At 40.9% G+C, this 20,999-nt stretch overlaps 1 protein-coding gene across 1 annotated transcript; it reads left to right on the forward strand.

Annotated features, from left to right (window-relative positions):
* Positions 1–15,869: 15,869 nt before the first annotated feature.
* CUNH11orf58 (chromosome unknown C11orf58 homolog) lies at positions 15,870–20,999 on the forward strand. The gene is made up of 5 exons (XM_042814992.1): positions 15,870–15,957; positions 16,147–16,227; positions 16,673–16,733; positions 18,526–18,635; positions 19,822–20,999. Exons 1-5 carry the CDS (start codon positions 15,898–15,900, stop codon positions 20,026–20,028), a joined length of 519 nt encoding a protein of 172 aa, XP_042670926.1. The 5' UTR covers positions 15,870–15,897; the 3' UTR covers positions 20,029–20,999.

The raw sequence follows: 20,999 nt of genomic DNA on the forward strand, positions 1-20,999 counted from the left end.
CTGAAAAGTAATACTTCCTCATGTCCAGCCTGAATCTCCCCTGCCGTAGCTTGAAACCGTTCCCTCTGGTCCTATCACTAATGACTTTGCTACATTTGTTACAGAGACTAGCTTTGAGCAGGTAAACATGCATAGGTATTGCCCACCAGCCATCAAACTGTTGTGGGGGTCAGGTATTCACAAAACAATAGATTAAAATAATGGGAATGCTGGGCAGTGGACAAATTACTCAGTTGAGCTGACTGTAGTAACAGAGGCACTGACCCCTGAAGGACTTTGCAGAGCCATACTGCTGCAATTCAGAACAACCCTTCTGCCATAGGGGTAAGACTTCTAGATTTAACCTGTCCTTGTTTTTATACTGCGTTTCCTCGGTCATATTTACCCACTGTTGGAATGTGTCTGTCACCAAGTTACATGTTCTTCATGTTATCCACCCAAGATTTTGTTGCCCAAAGGCACCAGCAGAACAATGACTGGTTCCAAGTAAGCTCCCCTTACACAGCAGTGGACGTGCTAATAAATGACCTGCTAAAGACTGATTACAAGTGAAAGGTGCTTGAAATTTATAAGTTCTCAAAACAGATAATTTTCATTTGTTCTGACATAAACTGGATGAAATCCAGATTTTGAAGAAGTTCCATTGCTGTTAAAAACAGAACAAAGTATCCTAAGTGGTGTTCAAAAATACTGAGTGTTCATTTCTATATAGAAGTCAACCACTTGAAGTAAAGTGCGTAAACTTGTCAAACAAAAAGAGTATTACAACAGCAGATCCACTGCTGTTCATTTTTACTTTCTCCACTCTAAGTTCTCCTGATTTCTAGTAACTAGCTTGCTGCCCCTGGCAGTCTCTTTGCAATTTCATTTGTAATGAAAATAAATAGAAAACCAATTTTAGGCATAATATAAGTAGCTTGCTGGAAGTATCTAACACAGTGTTGTTGTTTTTTTCAATATACAACATTTTCCTCCTAAATATCCCAGAGATAACAGGTACTCTTCATTCAGATTGATTTTTAAGAGCCCAGCCCTTGTCATCCCTTCCTTCCCACCCCCATCCAAATTTCTGTGTGTTTTAAGAGAGCTGGGCAGCAGTAAGAAGCAGCAGGTTGAAACTATTGAAATAGAACGAAGTGTGGACTCAAAAAGGCTTTTTCTGTATGCGTGTCTTCTAAATCTACCATTAAACTTTTCCCTGAGTTTATAATGTGTGAGATACAGTGCAAGGACTTGACCATTACAGTCACTTCCCTACTGTGTCTATGCTGGTTGTTCTTATGTGTGTGTGTTTTCTTGGGACATTTGGATCATTCCCTTACTCAGATCCCAGAATATATGGTAAGAGGCGTTCCATTAAACACTTCTCCAGGTGTCCTAAAATACTATATAACTCCCCCACCCCAAAATAAATAGCTGTCTCATTGAGGTGTTCAGCATTTCTGACATTCTTCACAGCAAAACAAGCTTGCTTAAACAGCTTAGATGGACTAATCTCCACACTTTAAGTTACAACTTAAATAAAATGCCCTCTATGTGGTTTTCAGACTCTCCAAGCATAGATTCTTGAAAGATAGAGTTAATTGTTTTTCCAAGACTACAGTTTTGGAAGTGCAGCATTGCCCTCTCTAAAATATTTTTCAAATTGCAACACCTACAGCAGCTATATTCTATCTCTAAAAGTATTTGCATGCACTTTTCAGGTAGAAGTGATACGCCATCACTGCAACTACCATGCCTACGGTATGCATAGAGAAACAGAGCTATGGAATGAGGACTTGATTTATCCCATTCACAAAGGATGTCTGCAGTGTAACTGCAAGGGAAACCCTGACCTTTTGAGACCTTGCACCTTAACCACTCAACCAACATAAACACCCCACTGCTCATTAATAATGATTTCCTAAGAAATAAGCATAGCATACTAGCAAAAGTGCAGCATAGATAAGACTCTGAAACAACTCTTCAGCTGCTTATATGTGCAGTTATAAACAGTACACAGTCTATAATCCACCTGGAGATTTCAGAAGGTTTTGATGTCAATGCTGTTCAAACACATCCTCTAAAACACAGAGTATATAATCCCTCAATATGTGTCAGATAAAGGATTCCTTATTGATCTGAGGCCGGGATTTCAGCATAGTGTAACTCATGCAAACTTGAGGCTTTTTGTGTTGTTTCTCTTTCTTTGTCTGGCTGCTCCTTTTTCAGTTTTAAACATGCAATGCATGATCCTTAAGACTTAGGAAAAAATCCAAAACCGTTTTCCTTGTAATTCAGTACATCCAGATAAAACCATGCTAGAAGGTTATTGTTGATGCTTTGTTTGCTCATGCTATACACACAATCTATTATATATAATCCCTGGATATCCTGAAAAATCATTGCTAAAATCAAAGAACTTCTGTTTGAACTTAAAGTTTTAGTGACTGAAAGGCATCTATAATTAGAAGATGACAAAAACCCTGCAGAACATATACCTTGTTAATCACATTACTTCTCACAAGCTAGCCTTTAAAAAGACTCTTGCTAGGTAATGTCAACAGATTCAGGCACGTGAGATTAAGATTCACTGTACTTTCTTGGGACACATCCCCAGCACAGACATATCTCCTTGGCACATACAGAGCTGCATCATTAACTCATTCACTTTATTTAAAAGCTGTTCTCATTTCTGTGATAGAGTGCAAGTAACAGTCTCTTTTGTAAACTATTCAAGTCCATTCTGTGCTTATGCCATTTTAAAGACTTGTCTACATACAAAAGTTATGCTTAGTTACACTGCCTCGATTTAATCAGCTCAGGCCCTGTACTGTGATGAGATCATAAGGTTGTTTTCTACCTTATGTGTGAAATTCCTCATTTTATGGAAAACAGACACGGCCCTTTCAAACAATCACAGCTGCATCCACATCCAGGTTACACCTGCATAGATAATATGTAGCTGAAGTACTTACACTTCTCTAACACCCATACCTCGACCAAAGCATACACCTGAAAGTGTTCCTTAGGTATTTTGGTAAGGGATTTCATTAAGAACTAAAGCACTATTATTTTTGACACATACCATTTTAGAGCTGATGGAAAGTTCCAGGTATAAGAGTCTCTATGGGAAAAGAAAATGGCGTGAGTATTGGCACAGCCAGTTTCCTGAGTGTCTGTGTCATCCCAATGGCAAGATGGCATTTCAATTTACAGGGCAAACTATCACTAACTTTGGATGTTTTCAAATAGTATTCAGGATGTAATTATAATAGTTGCTTAGAAAACTGACAGGCTGAAGTTGCCAAGTCAGCCGAGCCAATAAATCCTATTAAATATTCAAAACATCAGAAAGTGTTGAAAATGTCCCAGAATTTCTTCAAACTCACGATGAGATTTCAGTATTTTGCAAAATCTAACAGTTCTTTGTTTTTGTGGTTCAGTGCCAGCACTACCACATAGCAAGCTGGAGCTTTAATAATTTGAAATTTCCTTAATGAAAATATTTTGTAAGAAACTTTCGTCATTGATGACATTGCTGATTTAATAACTGAGCAGGAATCTCCATTCAAGGACATTAAGCACAGAGGGAAATATGAATATTTAGATATTACAAAGACCCTATAAAACATGGTTTCATTAACAGAATTTCAAAAGATGTGAACAGTTTTAATGAACAAACTGTTCTGCAAGCAATGTAAATGTTCACAGAGGGGCTACTGGTAGATTTGTGCTCTATCGAGCTCGCATGGGTGCAACCACATGAATTTCCCTGTTCTGCTTCTATCTCCTGTGACCTTTCTGTCTACTTCATCTTACCAGAATAATACCAAGAGTTCTGGTTTCCTTCAGCCCTTCACCAAGGAATGCAGTTGGGTACTCAGCAGGGCAATATGCAACAGGCAGCTCACACAGAAACTAAGACAAGCTGTCTGGTTGTCTGGAGATACTGCTGCATTGGTGCTACATCCTACTGGTACAGAGGAACATTTTGGATCACTCTCTGTTTCTACCTAGTCACCATTTTTCTGAAGCCTGTAAAAACATAAGAAGTGTAAGAGCCTGCCCCATTGTCAAATTCTCATAAAATCAGACAACACTTTCTGACATACAGACTAGCATTGACAGTGCAGGCACGTTTCTTCCAGAAACAAGGTGAAAAGACAATTGGTAATGAATGCAAACATATCTGATTTTCCTGGAGGTACATGCTTATCCTGCTTTTCTACTTCAGGGCTCCTAAACTTTGTCCTCTTGTCTAGATTAGTACATGAGATCTCACATTACACAGCCACAAAGGTTGGTAGTAGAATGCTATATATTTGTTATTAAAAATATATATATATATACATATATATATATTTGTTTAATTAAAAAAAAATTAAATTTGAAATGCTATCCATCTGTAAAAGCAAGGTGACATGGACTCCCAGAACACTGGGCAACAGGATATGACATATCCTTTACGAGTTTTTCAATTTTGGATAGATAATATTTTTGCACAGCAGTTGCTTGCATGTGGAAATCTTTAGGGATTATGTTACTTCCTCACAAAATGTCTGTAGAGGCAAAAATACACAGAAATGTAAGAGTTAGATGTATTAGATGTTAGCTAGATGTCATGTGAATGACAGAGGGCATGCAAAAGATTGCGTTATGACTCATATTCTGATTACTCACATTCTGTATATTAGTATGAGCATTGCACACAGAGCATATATGCATATTCAAATGTCAATTGAAGCTCTTAAGAAATTTCACAAGGTAACAAAAATTTAGGCTTCTCATTCTAATTTCCAATGCCCGCTTTAAAGCCAAAGCAGTCTGAACTGTTCAAACTTCTCTTCCACAGATACACCTTTTCTAACAAGGTACATGAGTGCTACATGTGGTCAAAGGTCTTCCATGTCACAAATCACACTGCTGCTCTAACCCAAACAAATCAGTGGGATCAGGCAGATCGGGTGATGTACCTGCGTTCAGCATTGTTTACACCCACATAAGCATCAGCTCTCAAAGTTATTAACAAGGCATAAAGCTTTTGGAACTGCAGTATACTTACTAATATTCACATTTAAAATTTCTGTTTAAATCTTGTATCTTTCTGAAGTTTAATTAAGAAACATTTATTGGTTATTAAATCACAGGACAATACTGCGTGCTCATTCATCCTCTTCAAGGCTTGGGTAGCCTAACTGAGTCTGCAGCTGGTCTCTGACCCTGCTTGCTAGATATATTTACCTCACTTCTACCATTTTGTATGGAATTATTTGTCGGCTTCAATGCTGCTCGTTCCCCTGAGTTAGACCTTTCATTTTGTTCAATTTTCATCTTTTAGTCTCGTTTTCTCTCTTCAATGGATAAAGAAATTGAGGAACTAGCTGCAAATATAACTTCATCTCCTTACTCCTTACAACTTCCGTCTCCTTATCATAACCCTCTAGATTAGCAAGTACATTCTTAAAAGTACAATGACAGATTCCTTTGTATGGTCTTCCTCCAGATCCCACAAATAAGCCCCCAAAAATTCCTGTAATGTGGAATTTCAGCTTAGATGATCGCAAATTAACCAGAGAAGGGCATATGTTAGCTCAAGCAAATTACTCACATTTTCCATTTTTGCTCTATACCAGAAGAAATTAGTTAATTTTAAATGCAAAACTTTGTACAGCGTGCAAATCATGTCTGTGTGTCAAAGTAAAATAACAAACCTAATGAGGAATGTTAAAAAAGCAAGACCCATTAGTTTAAAGATACATGGAAGCAGCCAAAGATGACAAACATGCATAAAATTCAAAACATGATGGAAAAGGGAACAGGCACTGAACCACATAAATCAGTGTTTTGAATTCTATTTCTCTGTGGGTATAATTGTACCTTAGTTTCTTATAATGATTTATTGAGGTAAATAGTCTGTATGGTTTAACAGCTACAGCTTCAAAGTGTCAGGCACAGACTCTCCTTTATTCATGAGGCAGCTGAGTATTGGGATGTGAATTAGCTTCTGTATTCTGGGACTTGGCAAAGTTTGTTATAAGGACCTTAAGGTCCTTATAAAGGATTCATGTTGATGCAGCTATTCAAATGTGAAAAACACTGTGCTGCAATGGATGAAATAGAAAAGCTTTACAGTAATTCTGGAGGCTCAAAAAAAAAAATAGAAACATTGAAATAAACCATTCAGAATTACTTTCAGCAAAAGAAAGGCATGTGCTACAGTTAATTTTAATACATTATATTATTCCGAGGAACACAGAAAAAAAAATAATTTCTGATGAAGTAAAAAAAGTGTGAAGGAATTCCAGAATTTACTTTTAAGTTAAAATAAAATATAGTATGAAAAAGAAGCGGTAGAATGTTAAGCTGTGATATTCACACTTTGGGTCAATTGCCAAACTGCACATTCTATTGCCCTCAGACCAGGATAAACCAACCATTAACTAATCAAAAGAATCGTCATCCATGAAAGCTATGATGGTGTTTCAACAGTTCTTAATCTATTAATAAGAAAGAATAATTAGCAGAATATATTCCCTCTTCCGTTTATATTCGTAGGGCCATTCTTAGCAGAAATTATATGTAGGCTCCCATGGTGTAAAAGCCCTACGAAAGCCATGAAAATTCACTAAGCTTCCTTATGTACGGTGCCAAGACATTCAGCAGGAACCTCGGTCCTTGCCAAGAAACACGTGTGCCTCAGATACAGAAGCTCTGCATGTACCGGTATTTCAACATTCCTGGAGAGAAATGTGACCCCTTGATGAATACACTGGTTTGCTGGCATGCCTGCATTCCTCCCCATCTGTCAGAGTGGCATTCTGCCTTCTCACAAGGTGGGATGCCAGTTTCGGAGCACAGGTGCCAACCAAATATAGGTTCAGACTAATACTCTGCAAAATGTGGCAAATGACATTTCACCTGCAAGAAGATCGTCCTACCTCTGACCCATGCCAAATTAGGATTGCATGCCTCATTAACAAAGGGGGTCATCTTCTGAAAATCATGGGCAGCACCAGAAATGCTGGTTTCCTCTGCAATATCTAGCTGAGAGTCTTCAGTGCGGAGGCTTAATTTACAACACACCAGATTTTCCTAGCATTGCAGGCATGCAGCCCTTTTGAGAAAGCTGCAACAGACCATGGACAGGGATATGTGAATTCATTCTCCCAGACACATTTCGGACCAATTCCAGGATTCTTAAAAAGAGTAAATGAACTAACAGAGCAGAAAAGACGTAAGTAAAGATGTGTATTACCTCTAAGGGGTTTTGCTAACAACACAAAGAGAATTATCTCTGTTATGACTGTCAAGAAAAAAAATAAATAACCCACACTTGCTATCAATTACCAAACCATTCATATAATTTTAAAATTCTTATAAAATAATCAAAGATTTTAATTAGAAAAAATGACATAAAACACAAAAATGCTACAGTTATCCTTTAGTTTGAGAATTTATGTTCATGTGAAAGCACACTAGTAATGAACAACCACTGTATGAAAAACATTCATCATATTGTGCCAATACTGATTTGTATTAAGTGGTGTCTCAATATCCTCAGAATAAAGTTTATTTTGCATGCTTTCTTTAAATAAAATATTTCACATTATTTTAATCTGACGAGTTAAATATTCACTTGATCAATAAACAGAATAAACCAAGAACAGTATTGGCTTTGCTCCCAAATTAGCTTATCTATACTGTATATATAATGCGAGCAACAAAAATGGAGTATTGTTAATCTAAAAAATATATATCTCCTTTCTGGAAATAACTAAGTTTACCTTCTTTGGCAATTTATTACCGTTTCTGTAATTTCTTTATCCCAGGTCACACCTGAAATACCAGCAGCTTTAGCTTAAATTATGTTAAACTGATTATCGACAAACAAAAATCGTTATGTACAATTCCATATTATTTAGACTATTCAGAGTACATGCCACTGCTTTCCCAAATGACAAACTCCAGGCTATTAGCTCTTCCTAGCACAAAATTGCAAACCAATACCTTGAATTCTATAATTATAATTCAATACATTGAGATGCAGAGTCCTGCATCTGAGATGAAATAACCCCATGCAACATGACAGGCTGGAGGCCAACTGGCTAGCGAGCCTATTTGCAAGGAAAAAACCTGGAGGTTCCTGGGGACAACAAGCTCATCATGAACCAGCAGTGCGTCCTGGCAGCAAAGAAAGCCAACAGCATCCTGGGCTGTACCAACGGAAGCAGTGACAGCAGACTGAGAGACTTGATAATTCCCATCTTTCTGGCACCTGTGAGCCTGCATCAGGAGCAGTGCCTCCAGCTCTGATCTCCCCAGTTGAAGAAAGGCACTGAAAGAGTAGAGCAGGTCATCAGAGGCACCAAGGCAATCAGCAAGATGAGCAAGAGGAAGCTGAGAGAGCTGATGTGCACAGCCTGGAAAACAGCAGGCAGAGGGGAGAGCTTATAGCTGCCTGCAGCTGCTTAATAAGAGGGAGTGAGGAAGATGAAACAAGGATCCTCACAGAGGTACACCAAGAAATGACAAGTGGCAATGGATGCAGGTTACATCACAGGAAGTTGTAATTAAACATTAGGAAAAAAGTGCCACGAGGATGGCCAAACTCTGGGCTAGGTTGCCAAGAAACAATGCAGTGTTACCATCCTTGGAGATACTGGAAACCACACTGGATGCAGCCCTGTGCTCTAATGGGATCTGCACCAAGCAGGAGGTAGGACCACATGAGCCCTGGTGTCCCTTCCAACATACAGGATTTCTCTATGTTGCTGATAGACATGATTTTATATGATACACATACGGGTTCTGGCAATGGCACACACAGGAATGTTCACTCATTAAGCTGGTTAGGGAGAGCACACAAGCCTTTTTTTTTTTCTTTTTTTTTCCCCATCTCAGCTTTCCATGCAAAGAAATCATCTCAGTCTTCTGTACCAAACTAACTTCTAGTAAATTAACAGCACTATATGTGACATTTTTACTACGCTTTCTCACTTTGGATCCCAAATTCTTTATAAATAATGTATTATTTTATAATAGATAAAGGCACCTGGTACACCCCCTGGGAAAACAAAGACGTGAAGTCAGCAGAACGGCTTATCTTTCTTTCTGGTACTTTGTACCTGTGGGCCATAACCACTCATCCTAACATAAAGCTTTCCGGGCAGGATACCATGATGGTCTCAGACCTGTCATAAATACCACGATATAAAAAAGGACGTGGTCTTTCACATCCAGGTTAATTTCTTTAAAATTTATTATTTCAGACAATTAAACATACCCTGATGCTTGGGCTCAAATTCCTATGCTTAATGTCAAAATGTACACACGTTGCTGCAGTACTGCACCTGCAACTTTATGTTGTTTACAATAAGAGAAAGCATACCAAAATGTTAAAGTCAACCGCAGCGTAGGCAGAATGCACAGTAGGTTCTTGGCAAAGTTGGCAGACAGTTTATAGTTTATTAATACTGTGTATGGCTTGAAAAGTTCACTACATTAATTTTAAAGACCCAATGCAAGAAATAAGATGTTGGCATTAAACAGGTAAAAGTGGGTAATGAATTTCCCTTTTATTTTTGTATTTATTGCAGTCACTCAAAGCCAATAGGCTGTGACTGATACCGAATTAATAATCCATGGCCCAGCACAGGGACAAAGTAGAAGAGCAAATATCTATTCATACATCTTTTTGTATAGTAAAGATCTTACAGCAGCAAAAACCAAGGGGACATGCTCTCTGCATGTTAAGTAACACATGTCACCAGAACACATACAAACTGGCTGTAGTTTAGATCTAATTCATCTCTAGTGTAGATCTAATTCATCTTACAGGCTCCTGTAAGTAGGAAGGGTAGTGAACGATCACATACATGGAACACAGACTGTCAGGACACAAATTAATGTAGGTGTTTTTGTAGAAGGAAAAATGTTTGTATTGCAGTGGCAGTTGACAGTGCTGTGACACAGCCCTGCTGTGGAAATGCAGATTTGTGTCAGTCTTCAAGGCTTATTTGGACAACAGATGCATGTGAAAGTTCTGCGTATTCCACTGAGCATGAAAGTCAAGCAGGAACATTTCAGAAAGGACTCTGATTTGGGACTTACACACACATATCACAATGGCAATGCACCTTCTTTTTGTTTGTTTTTCAAACCAAAATCTTTTCCAGAACATTTTGAATTGAATTAAAAGCATCAGTATCAAGATACCTGGTGTAATGTCTTACACCTCTCTATGGACCACTTCCACTGTTGCTGAAGCCCTAATGAGGAGCAACTACAGTCACACAAGATTAGGAAGGAGACCATGCAGAGCCATGGTTTCTGCATTCCAATTACATTTCCTTCCCATTTTTCTTTGCTCATACAGAAAAAGATTCAAAGGTATTAGAAACAGGGAATCGTTATAAGAAAACACAGATTCTATACACAGACAACTTTCAACTGACTTCAGAGGCTTGGCTTTCACAGTGTTATATGACTCAAAAAAAAGACAATGTTGATTCTATCCAAGCTTTTTCAGAGAAGAAACTGTCACCATAATGTATAAAGGTTTGTCCGTACCATTTTCAAATCACCCAACAGTTTCAATTCCCTAAGAAAACCAGATGGAACTGTTAGATTCTCATGAGGAGTTTCACTTCATGGGAATTTTCCTTGAAATATTCTGCTTTACAACAGATAAATGAAGCAGAAGATAGAGGAACTACTGAATTTGCAGTCTAAACAAACACAATTCATTTTGATAATGCTGAAGGTTTTGTTTCACCATTCAGGCTCATGGTAGAGTAACTGAATTTGGCAAATACTTTCTGTGAAATGTCTTGTCTTTATTGGTGCTTTTATGTGTTATCAAGCACAAAAGGAAAAGAAGGAAAAGAAGAGAGAGATATAAAGCTGTATCTTCATTGCAATAGAAGATTTGTACCCAGGTACAGTATTGGGTACAGTGGTAAATGAAGAAGCCCAGACAGTCTAATACGATGTAATAACTCAATGGAAGGAAAGCTCTCTGCTTTCTTATTTTGATGTAGCTGGTTCACATTCACTGCAAGTAAGAGAGATGCCTGGCCTTGACTGGCTGTCTTGATATAGAAGCTACCTGGCTCCTTGCTCCCCTAGGACTGTGCCTATAGAGAGCTGTCCTGACTTACCTTTTAACTTGCTAAAAAAAAGGGGATTTTTTTTAATCTTTATATGGAGAACAAAGCCTAATACATGCAACAATACTGGAAGCCTACGTACAGCTGGGTTCAAGGACAACATTTCTCCGTTCTTTGTTTTCTTCATTTGTTAAGATGAGGCAACAATTCTTACTTTGTTCCCTGTGGTACTGAACGATGGTGTCTCTCCTAGCCCAGAAATAAAAGTAAGTGAAGATAGTCTTTGTATTGATGTGCTGCCTGTCTTGTTTACGATAGAAACTATTTTGTTTTTAGAAAGAAAGCTTCTAAGAAAAGCTTTTATAACAGGTTCAGAAATATAAAAGCCATTTCAGGATGAAGACACCTCTATCCTTTATTTTGTTAGTCCTTGAAAGGGCTTTTTAAATGTTAACAGCTAGGACTGACTTCCCTCAGCTGATGCTCCCTTCTCAGCAATCCTTTTGTTGACATCTCTTTGTTTGCCCTTAGCTTGCCCCTCCTTCTTCCCAACCCCGTAAAACACAACTTAGCAAGAGCTTGGGCTGAACTTTTGGCAGACATCGTGACACTAAGCCACACCGAGCAAGTACATTGTGTAAAGCAGGTCTCAATTAAAAATAGGTTTCCCCAGCAATACATAGAACATTTTCCACTCTTCTATGTGGTAACCTCTTCATACTGCAGTGGTCAGAGAAGCAGCAGCATTTTCATCTTAAAGTATACTGAGAGAGATGTAACATTTCTGAAATGCCAGGGCAATATCCTGTTTCCACTTAAAAAAAAATAGAGCTTCCTGCTAAAAAGAAATTTAATTTCAGCTGGTGTACTTAAAATAGGTGTATATATACATATGAAACGTACTTCTTCTTAATTTCAGGCTAAAAAGATGCTTATTCTTGGGCAAAGCCAGAACTATAACTGGGGAAGATTCAGCTCTGAAACCACAGCTCCCAGACCAGGGTCGTCCTGCCTCATTACAGCAGCTCAGTCAGTACTGTGAGGCAAAGGCATCCTTACCACATTGCACAAAGAAAAAAGGCCTTTTGGCTGTGAAATCTAGCTCTACTTCACTTAAATCCTCTCTATCTCCACACAGAGACCTCAATACACATATGCATTTTTTCAAACGTTCTACATCGTACTCCTCTAAGATAGAACTATCACAAGATGTAGGTAAGCTTCTGCTTTCCCATATCTAGCTTTCCTAAGCTAGCATCTGCCCAGAAGCTCTTGTTGCTGAGGTTCAGAGCTTGTAAATGTGCTGGTGCAGAAAGTCTTCACTAAGGTAGTTTTTCTGGCATTTCCTGTAACAGAGTTGGTTTCCTCCCACCCCAAGGCAGGAGCTCATCACCAAAGCAGAAGAGAGTAACTGTGCAGAACAGCGAATAGTTTTGTCACCTTAAGAGTCGTTGGACCTCACCTCACTCTCACCTCATTGTCTAGGGGTTCTTCCCTACTGTTGTTTAGCTATGTGGATGGGCAGTCATTTAGGTGAAGTCTGACTGCTGCATCACAGCCAGTTACTACTTGATGACAAAACTGTACCTCCTGTGCCCTGAGTGCCGGCTTCCAGAGCATCTCTTCTTTTTCCCCACAAACGTTGCCCAGGATCCTCACCTACTACTTCGTTTATATGCTAAAACAGTCTCACAGATTCAAGAAGACAGGTTTCTTCGTAAAAGCCAATCTGTCTAGCTCTCTTGTGAATCATTCAATTTCATTTCATTTCATTTCAACTATTCAAAAATGACAGGAAATACAACACTGGATCTTAACATGAGAGGATTTCCATAGCACTGTCCTTTCTCCTAATGCACTAGTAATGCTGGAGTTAAGTAAAGCTCACACATCCTCAGAACAGCCTGTAATATCTCTGGATAGATAAGTGACACTTTTGCATAACCAGTTTTCAGAGACAATTCACGCTTTTGCCAGCATTGTGATCATTCCATTTTTAAGTTCCCCCATATGTACCTGGTAGCATTTAGTGCTAGAGATGTATGCAGTTTTTTATTATTAATCAATAATTCAAAAACAGAATTTTTATCACAAGTGAGTAATAAGGTAATGAATATATTTACAGAAGTCCCTTACTAAAATGTCGTTAGCACATCGTTATTTATAATGTAAACAAAAAACCACCATTGCAGTCAGCGGTATAAATAATATGTCAGCCATCCTGAAAGCATCTTGAAGTTAACTGTAAGCCACAACTGAGACCCCATGATCAAATATGATTTTGATTTACCACAAAGCCTGATTTTCTTGCATCTTTTTTTTTTTCCACAGTAGCAATCCTTCCCAGTTTGTAAGGAAACCATAGCCATGAACCTAAAACGTCCCATGTGTTTTTCTTAAGGAACAGGTCTTAAAGCATGATAGTACAAAAACCTGCCATAAAAGCTTAACTAAAAAACAAAAAAGAAACAAACAAACAAAAAAACCTGAAAAAATAAAATCTCACTGATACGAAGCTGACACAATTCCTATTTAACAGACTAAAAATGCTGCTAGGTACTATAAAAATAGAAGTGTTTTTTTTTTTTTTTTTTTTTTACTTTCTCTGTGGCTATGCTATTAATTACACTTTCTGTGATCCATTTGTGATAAATCATTGTTAAAAAAAATGAAATTTCAGCTAAGCAAATCCCTTCAGCAGTCACTGTGTAATTATACAGATTCATTAAAATGGGGATAAAGTTGTAAATACAATATTATCTTACATCAGTGCTCCCTCCTCCTCTTTATCATTGTCAAATTGTTATGGCAGTTTTAGAACAGGAGGAACAGCTGAGCCTGTTTGATTTTGCACACTCAGTGCAATAAATGTAAACATGAATTTAAATATCCCTATCCTATTGCTGTTTTGTATAAATTATATTGAAAGTAATGACAGTCAACAAATATCCATAATTGAACCTACCTACCTAGGAGCAGCAGGGCTGTATCAGCACATCTCTACATTAGTAGAGCTGCAGAACTTTTGTGCTCCATCTCAGGAGTCGTTTCTTACGCTATCTTCTTTCTCTGCACTTCAGCCCTACAAAAGAAGGATGGAGGACATGTGAAGGACAGGGCACAGAGAAGATGTTAAAAAGTATCAAAGCGGCTGAATAGCTTCAAAGCCCTTCTCAAACAAACAAAGGAAAACATCGCAATGATACCTTTTTAACCTCCTCCATTTCTCCTCCTCTGCAAGGAGGAAATTCATAAGAACAGCTTCGCTGAGAGCAGTTCACCCTTTACACACACACAGAGATCCCTCTCATAGACAGTGCAGAGCAGAAGCCCAACCTCGGTAGCCCAATAGGAGCTTTCCATTTATTTACATCTTTGCATTTCCATCGCAAAGAACTGAACACCTTTCCCTTGTGAGATAAGCTGTCCATCAGCACGTTTTCACTGTGCGCAGACCCCTGTGCTACAGGTGGCTGTTCGCACCCAGTCAGGCTTTGTAGCAGTGTGGGCTTCTGCCTTGCAGGTGACCACATGTGGATTTTGCAGGCAGAGCCTATCTTGTCCTTTCTTGCGCCCAGCCTCCAAAACCCAAAGATTTCCATGCTATAGCACAGATAAGTAGCACTACAAAGGAAAGCAGATGGACTCAGTGGCTCAAATCTGAAATGTTTAGCTGTTGCAAACAAAATCTCTGGAATAAACCAAGCCAAAACAAATTACTAAAGAGAAGTATGCACAAAGAAAAGCAGCTTAGCTCTCTACAAGTCAAAAGGAAGCTTGGATTAAACTCAAAAGAACACAGGGTTTGGGACACATCCTGACTTACATACAGCATGTAGGAAAACTGAGGGGACAAGCACATGTGATTTCTGGGCACAGCAAGAAATGAGAGCTACTTGGCTGAACTCACTGCACAAAGGCAGTGTGAAAACACAGACCAAGCCACCCGAAGACCCGATGAGGGCACCAACTTCAGCTCTCTGATTGAAAGAAAATGGGAGCCATTCATTTCGAACCAGGTGTTAAGCAGGATTTGAGAGGACTGAGAACCTTTATGTGTGTTTATTCCTGTTTCCATCTGCTGCAGCTTATTTCATTTTAGTTTCAAAAATCCATAACCAGCCAACTTCAACCCTTCAGCAGCCACGTGCAAGTTGCAGCAGAACTTTGCGCACTGCACTTGCACCTCTCAGCGCTTGCACCTTAACCCCCTGCCACAGGCGGTGCCTCAGGGGAGGGACTGCGGTGCGGTGCGGGGATTTAGAGGAGAGGCGAGGCAAGAACTCGCCTTCCCTTTGCGAGCATTACCTCAGGCTCCGAGCCGGCCGCGCTCACACGACGGCAGAAGAGCTGCTCCCCTAAGCCGGGAGCCCCACCTCACCCCTTGAGCGCACTTCGCCGTCGGCGGGCGAAGGCTCGGCGAGCGGCTGCACCTCAGTGCCAACCGCCACTGTAATGCAGTAACAGACGCGGCTCCCGGTGCGAGCCCCCACAGGTGCCTCGCGGGGGCGTGGCCGCCCAACGGCCGCCTCGCGCCCCGCCCTCGCGCCCAGCCCTCATTCCCGCCCGCGGCGGCCCTCGGCTCCCGCCTACCGCGCTGCCAATCAGCGTGCGGAACGGCCCCGCCGCCGCGGGGATCTCTGGGAGCGGTAGTCCTCGCTCGCCCGGGCGGCGCCTCCGCCCTTCTTGTGGGAACTACCGATCCCGGCGTCCCCCGCGCTCAACCCCGGGGCCGCGACCCGACGCCGGCGGAGGGAGCGGCTTCGGCAGGAAGGCGGCGCGGCGGCCCGGTCACCCAGCCGCGGCCATGAGCTCGGCCCGGGAGTCGCAGGCTCAGCACGGCCTCAAGCGAGCGGCCTCCCCCGACGTAAACGGGCGCGGGGCCTGGGGCGGCCGCGCGGCGGGAGAGGGGAGGTGGGAGGTGGGAGGGGACGGCGGGCGGCCGCGGCGCGAGGCCCGGAGCGGGACCGGGGCCTGCTAGGCGGCACGCCGCCCTGCGACGAGGGCCGCGCGGGGGGCGGAGGGGAGAGGCGGCAAGCGGCGTGTGCTCCCGCAGGGCTCCGGCAGCTGGCAGGCGGCGGACCTCGGCAACGAGGAGAGGAAGCAGAAGTTCCTGAGGCTGATGGGCGCGGGGAAGGTGAGCGTGCTGCGGCTGGGCCGAGCTGAGCGGTGCGCGGAGCAGGAGGAGCCCGGCTGAGCCCCGGGCGGCGCGGTCCTTCGCGTTAGCTTGTTTTGTTTGAATGCGATGTTTTCATAAGCTTCAGTGTTTGTCTGAAAGCTAGCGTTCCTTAGCGGTTGGCAATACAGCATTCGAGCATCCCCTCGCTGTACCGCTGCGCGGTGCCGCTGGGGGATCCGTTCGCCAACCAGCAGCTGCTCGGCGCCGTGTCGGTGAGGCTGCGATGGCTCACCCGGTACGGCGGGCCCCAGGAACTCCCTCAAGAAATAGCAGCCGTTAGCCAGTAGAACTTACTTACAGTCTTACCTTCGGGTATCAGGGAACTTTTTCCGTTCGAGATTTCCAGAATGTTGGCAGAGCTGTCAGTGCCTAAAGCTCCAAAACAAACTGCATTTTCTTTTAGAAAGAACATACTGGCCGCCTTGTTATCGGAGACCACAGATCAACCTCTCACTTCAGGACAGGTCAGTCTATCCAACAGCTGCTACCAAGTGGGAAAGCAAACGCTTGGGCAGGGACATCCCAGGACTTTCAGCTCTGTAGATGCTGCAGGGAGGGATTTCAGGTTTTGAGGCTGAAGTTGGAGACAGACGAGGCTGTGGAGCCAGAGAAATTCCTAGCTTCACATTAGAACACTGACAAGCAGCTTCTGTGACCACACATATTCACTTCTGAAGTCTGGGTTTAGAAGAGTACTTGATGGTCACTTAAACCTGCATACGAATGATCTCTACATCAGGGCCTACAGGCTCTTGTCATACTTTTTTATCAAAATAAGAAAGTAAAGTGCTACTGCTGCTGGTTAACAATGTTTTTATACTTCTTCCTTGCTAGCCAGGTATGGCTATTCTAATCTTTGCTTCAGTGTGTATGAAAAGTACAGGTTGATTTGTATTTTTTTTTTCTCACTTCACCTGGTTACCTATTGAATAGAAAGCAGTAAGGTAGAAGTTAAGATCTGCAAAGTCATCTTTGCAATTAGCAGTAATTTCACATCCTGTAATGGATGATCTTAGCAACTTCTTATCAGGCTTGCTCAGATTGTAAGTCAGGGTACACCAGAATCAAGCTGGGCTTGACTAACAGAAGCTGTGGTAAAGCTGTAAAGTAAAGCAGCTGTCAGCGTTCCAGAGAATTTGTTCTCCTGATATGCACTGCAAGTAACTTCTGAGTTGACAAAAAATGATTTAAAAACCAAAAACATCAAAGGAAGTTTGGGGATTGACTCCAGGTTCTGCTGTTACTCTGTGGAGTGCCTATGAATCACTTTGTCCTAGGATGGAGATGGTGCTTCCTCCAAGGAGTCATAAACATTCCAAACTGTATCGGTAGGAGCAAGCAGTTAAGATGCTGCATTTTACAAAAAAATCACTCAGCTATGTTCCTAATGCTGTGCTTCCTTTCCCAACACGTGGTTGTTATCTTTCTATAACACAAGACTCCAACTTGCAAATGAGGAAATGGTGAGGAAATGCAAGTTTGCAATAAAAGGTTTTTTGTTTTGCAGTGATACAGATTAAAATAGAAGTGGTGTAGGCTGATCTGTGGAGATTTTAGAGGTTCCTACTTGCACAAGAACAGAGGATTCCATGCTATTTTGGATTATACTTTCCCCCAGTAAAAAAGATCCTCTATTTGTGTGTTCAAAAATGTAGTAGTAGAGGGCATGCAGGAATAGCTCATGTTCTGTTAATTAGGTATAGAAGTTAATCTTCTCGCTAATTCCTAAGTATGGGCAAGAATAAAAAGCTATAGTTTCTGCTCCTGGTAATTCAGGGTGCTTGTAATAATTTCAGATGTAGCTCTACAAACAGGACTGGTAGTGTTTTTCTGGTTGCTGCAAAATATAACAGTCACGATGTAATCATGGCAACCATGCGTTACGTAGCGAAGGGCAGAAATGTGGTCCTTTTTGTGACATATTGCAGTATTGGCAGGAGCACAGCAAAGTCATATTTATTGGTTACTGTGTTGAGCAGAACATATGCTGTGTGTAGCACATCTGAATGTGTTGAGTCTTATGACCTTCCTGTCCCTTATTTGTATCAGAACAATTTTGCTTGCACACTCTTTAAAACTGCTTATGAATCAGCATGGTTTGTATACAATACTGTTCAATCCAGGAGTTTCTGAGGTGGCTCAGTTTAAGTTTTCATCACATATAAGTAGTGATAAACTGAAAGTCTGATGACTTTGTGTAATTTGATGTCTTTGTTAATTTGAATGAACCATAACCAAAGTACACTGGACATGCAGGGGAAGAAGACAAGAAAATGAATGAAGAACTGGAGTCTCAGTACCAGCAGAGCATGGACAGCACGATGTCTGGACGAAACCGGCGCCATTGTGGGCTGGGTTTCAGTGAGGTAATAAGTTCATTATTTCTCTAATGATTTGGCTGCTGCTTCAGTAAGATGAGATGATGCATGGTTTAAAAACCTAATCACCACAAATAGCAGCAAATCCGCACAGTTTGGGTTAAGTGAGAGACTTACTGACTTCTTGTGGCCCTTTTGATATCTGGAAACAATCAGTGCTTCTCTTTGTTCTGGAAAGCGATATAACGTGTTCTTTTATGCTCCACTGTAGTCAAGGCTGATCAGGACAGAAAGCTGCAAATACATTAAATCAGGGTGCTGCCAAAGAATGCATAAAAGAACAATGTAAGCATCTGCGTTGTCCCAGAGAGCTAATTAATCTGCTGCTTGTTACTGTGAGGCGTGTCCCTCTCTATGGCCCTGAAAAGCAAATGGGAATAGAGGAGTCAGGTGGGGGAACTAGCTGTGCAGGGAGCTGAAGTCCTCCAGTGGGTTGACACCCAGCTGGCCTTGTATTTGCAAGGAGCTACTTGGGAGTAAGTAGGAAGAGTGACAAAAAAACCACATTGGATTATTAGGAAGCCGTCTTCCTTGGCCAATTAAAATGCCTGTTAATTTTTTTTTCCTGTTAGCACCAATTATTGCATAAAAACATTGCCAGTGTTCCCACAGAGAGTGAGACAACCTGTGTGGTGCTTAGAGCTCTTAATACTATAGACGTGAAGGTTTTGCTCCTTAGGTGCATGAACAAAATGCCATTTGGGGATCATTCTTCTTAGCAGTAGCATTACTTCATTGTTCCTGATGCTGCTTTGTGATGCTGCGTGCTAAACTTATTTCCAAAGATTAGTCATGGTTATGAATTCCTGATGATCTGTCAGTTAGTTTCAGTATGTCTCATTTCCTGACAAACATCCAAGTGTCATTTTATACAAAATGGAAGTTTAACCAAAGTGATGGTATCTGAAACTTTCCAAACTCATTTAATGGTACGTGTAGGATGGCTGCTGTAACTAAATAGGAAAGTGGCTGAAGAATCCCTACATGTTGTGTTTGGTGCTCTCAGCCAGTCCAATAGAGTTGCTTTCTATGTAATAATTTGTTTATTAAAGACCCATGTTTAGGAAGATAGCCCATCTTAGTACTGAAACGAAAGAGCAATGGGCTTTTCAGGGAACTGAAATGGAGTTGCCAGGAAATAAGGGTTTACCTTTCTCATAATCTGAACTTCTAGTTTCAGGAAGGTGAAGAAGAGGCAGCTGGGCATTCCTCTGACCACGAGAGTTCAGAGGACTCCGAAAGCGGCTCTGATTCAGAGCAAGATGAATCTGCAGAGGAACTGCAAGCTGCTGAAAAACATGATGAAGCTGCGGTCCCAGAAAACAAAAAGGAAGCAAAAAGCAATTATAAAATGATGTTTGTTAAAGCCAGTGGTTCATAACTGCAGATGTAACAGCTTTGTATTTAAAGTACAGCAAGCCTTATTGTTACAGTGCAAAGTGGAGGACTGCTACAGCACAAATCTTTGTATTATGATTTTAAGACGACCCTGTTAGATGACAAAAAGTAGTGTTTGCTTTCAGTTGCCATGGGCACAGTGAGATTCCTGGTTTTTGTAAAGTGTATAAAATAACGGATGAAGAAATAAATTCTTTGTTCCTGCCCAATCTCTACTATGTTATCTAAACTATCCTTCCCCTTACTTCATGGCCAGATTAGAGAAATTCCTGCTTGTAGTTTCTTCAGTTATTACTCTAGTCTTGAATTCTTAACTGTGAGATTACACGTGACTTACTGGATGTTGCATTAGTTGTAAAATAACCAGTATTGGTACTTGCTCTGTGATGCAGTAGAGCTTTAAACAGTGATTTTGTCAATAGATGCTAGTGGTGATAGGACTAAGAGCAGAAACTGCTCACTTCTGTGACAGTATTAATCACTGTATCCAGCTCAAGTCCTACAGCAGTTGGTAGGAAAAGATTCTTTAGAACTGAATTCTACAACAGGGGACTCTAGTTTCTTCTTTCTTTAGGTTGATAGTAGCAAAGGGGTAAGAAACTGTAGGTTGTAGGCCTTTATACCTTTCACTAGAAGAAAGCGATTCTGAATGATTGGCTCCTGGTTAAAGGACTGAGCTGTTATTTTTTAATAATTCCTCCTAAAGAACTGAGTTTACTTTAAAAGAGAATATATACTTTGATAATGAGAAGGATATACAAATAATTTAGTGTTTTAAGGTGTAAAGTTGAACATGCAAACCTTGTTGTCTGAGTTACCATGCAAGAGTTGTATCTCTCCAGTAAATCTGACATGCTTACAGAGGCAGGACTTCAGTAACTCCTTTCAGCAAAAGTCAAGCACATCCATTTCCTCTGCAAATTTATTGTATTAAAGTAAACAGTAAAATAACAA

Source organism: Centrocercus urophasianus, unplaced genomic scaffold, assembly GCF_019232065.1.
Source record: "Centrocercus urophasianus isolate 14NV4802_14NV808 unplaced genomic scaffold, USGS_Curo_1.0 seq_14, whole genome shotgun sequence".
NCBI classification, from domain to species: Eukaryota; Metazoa; Chordata; class Aves; order Galliformes; family Phasianidae; genus Centrocercus; species Centrocercus urophasianus.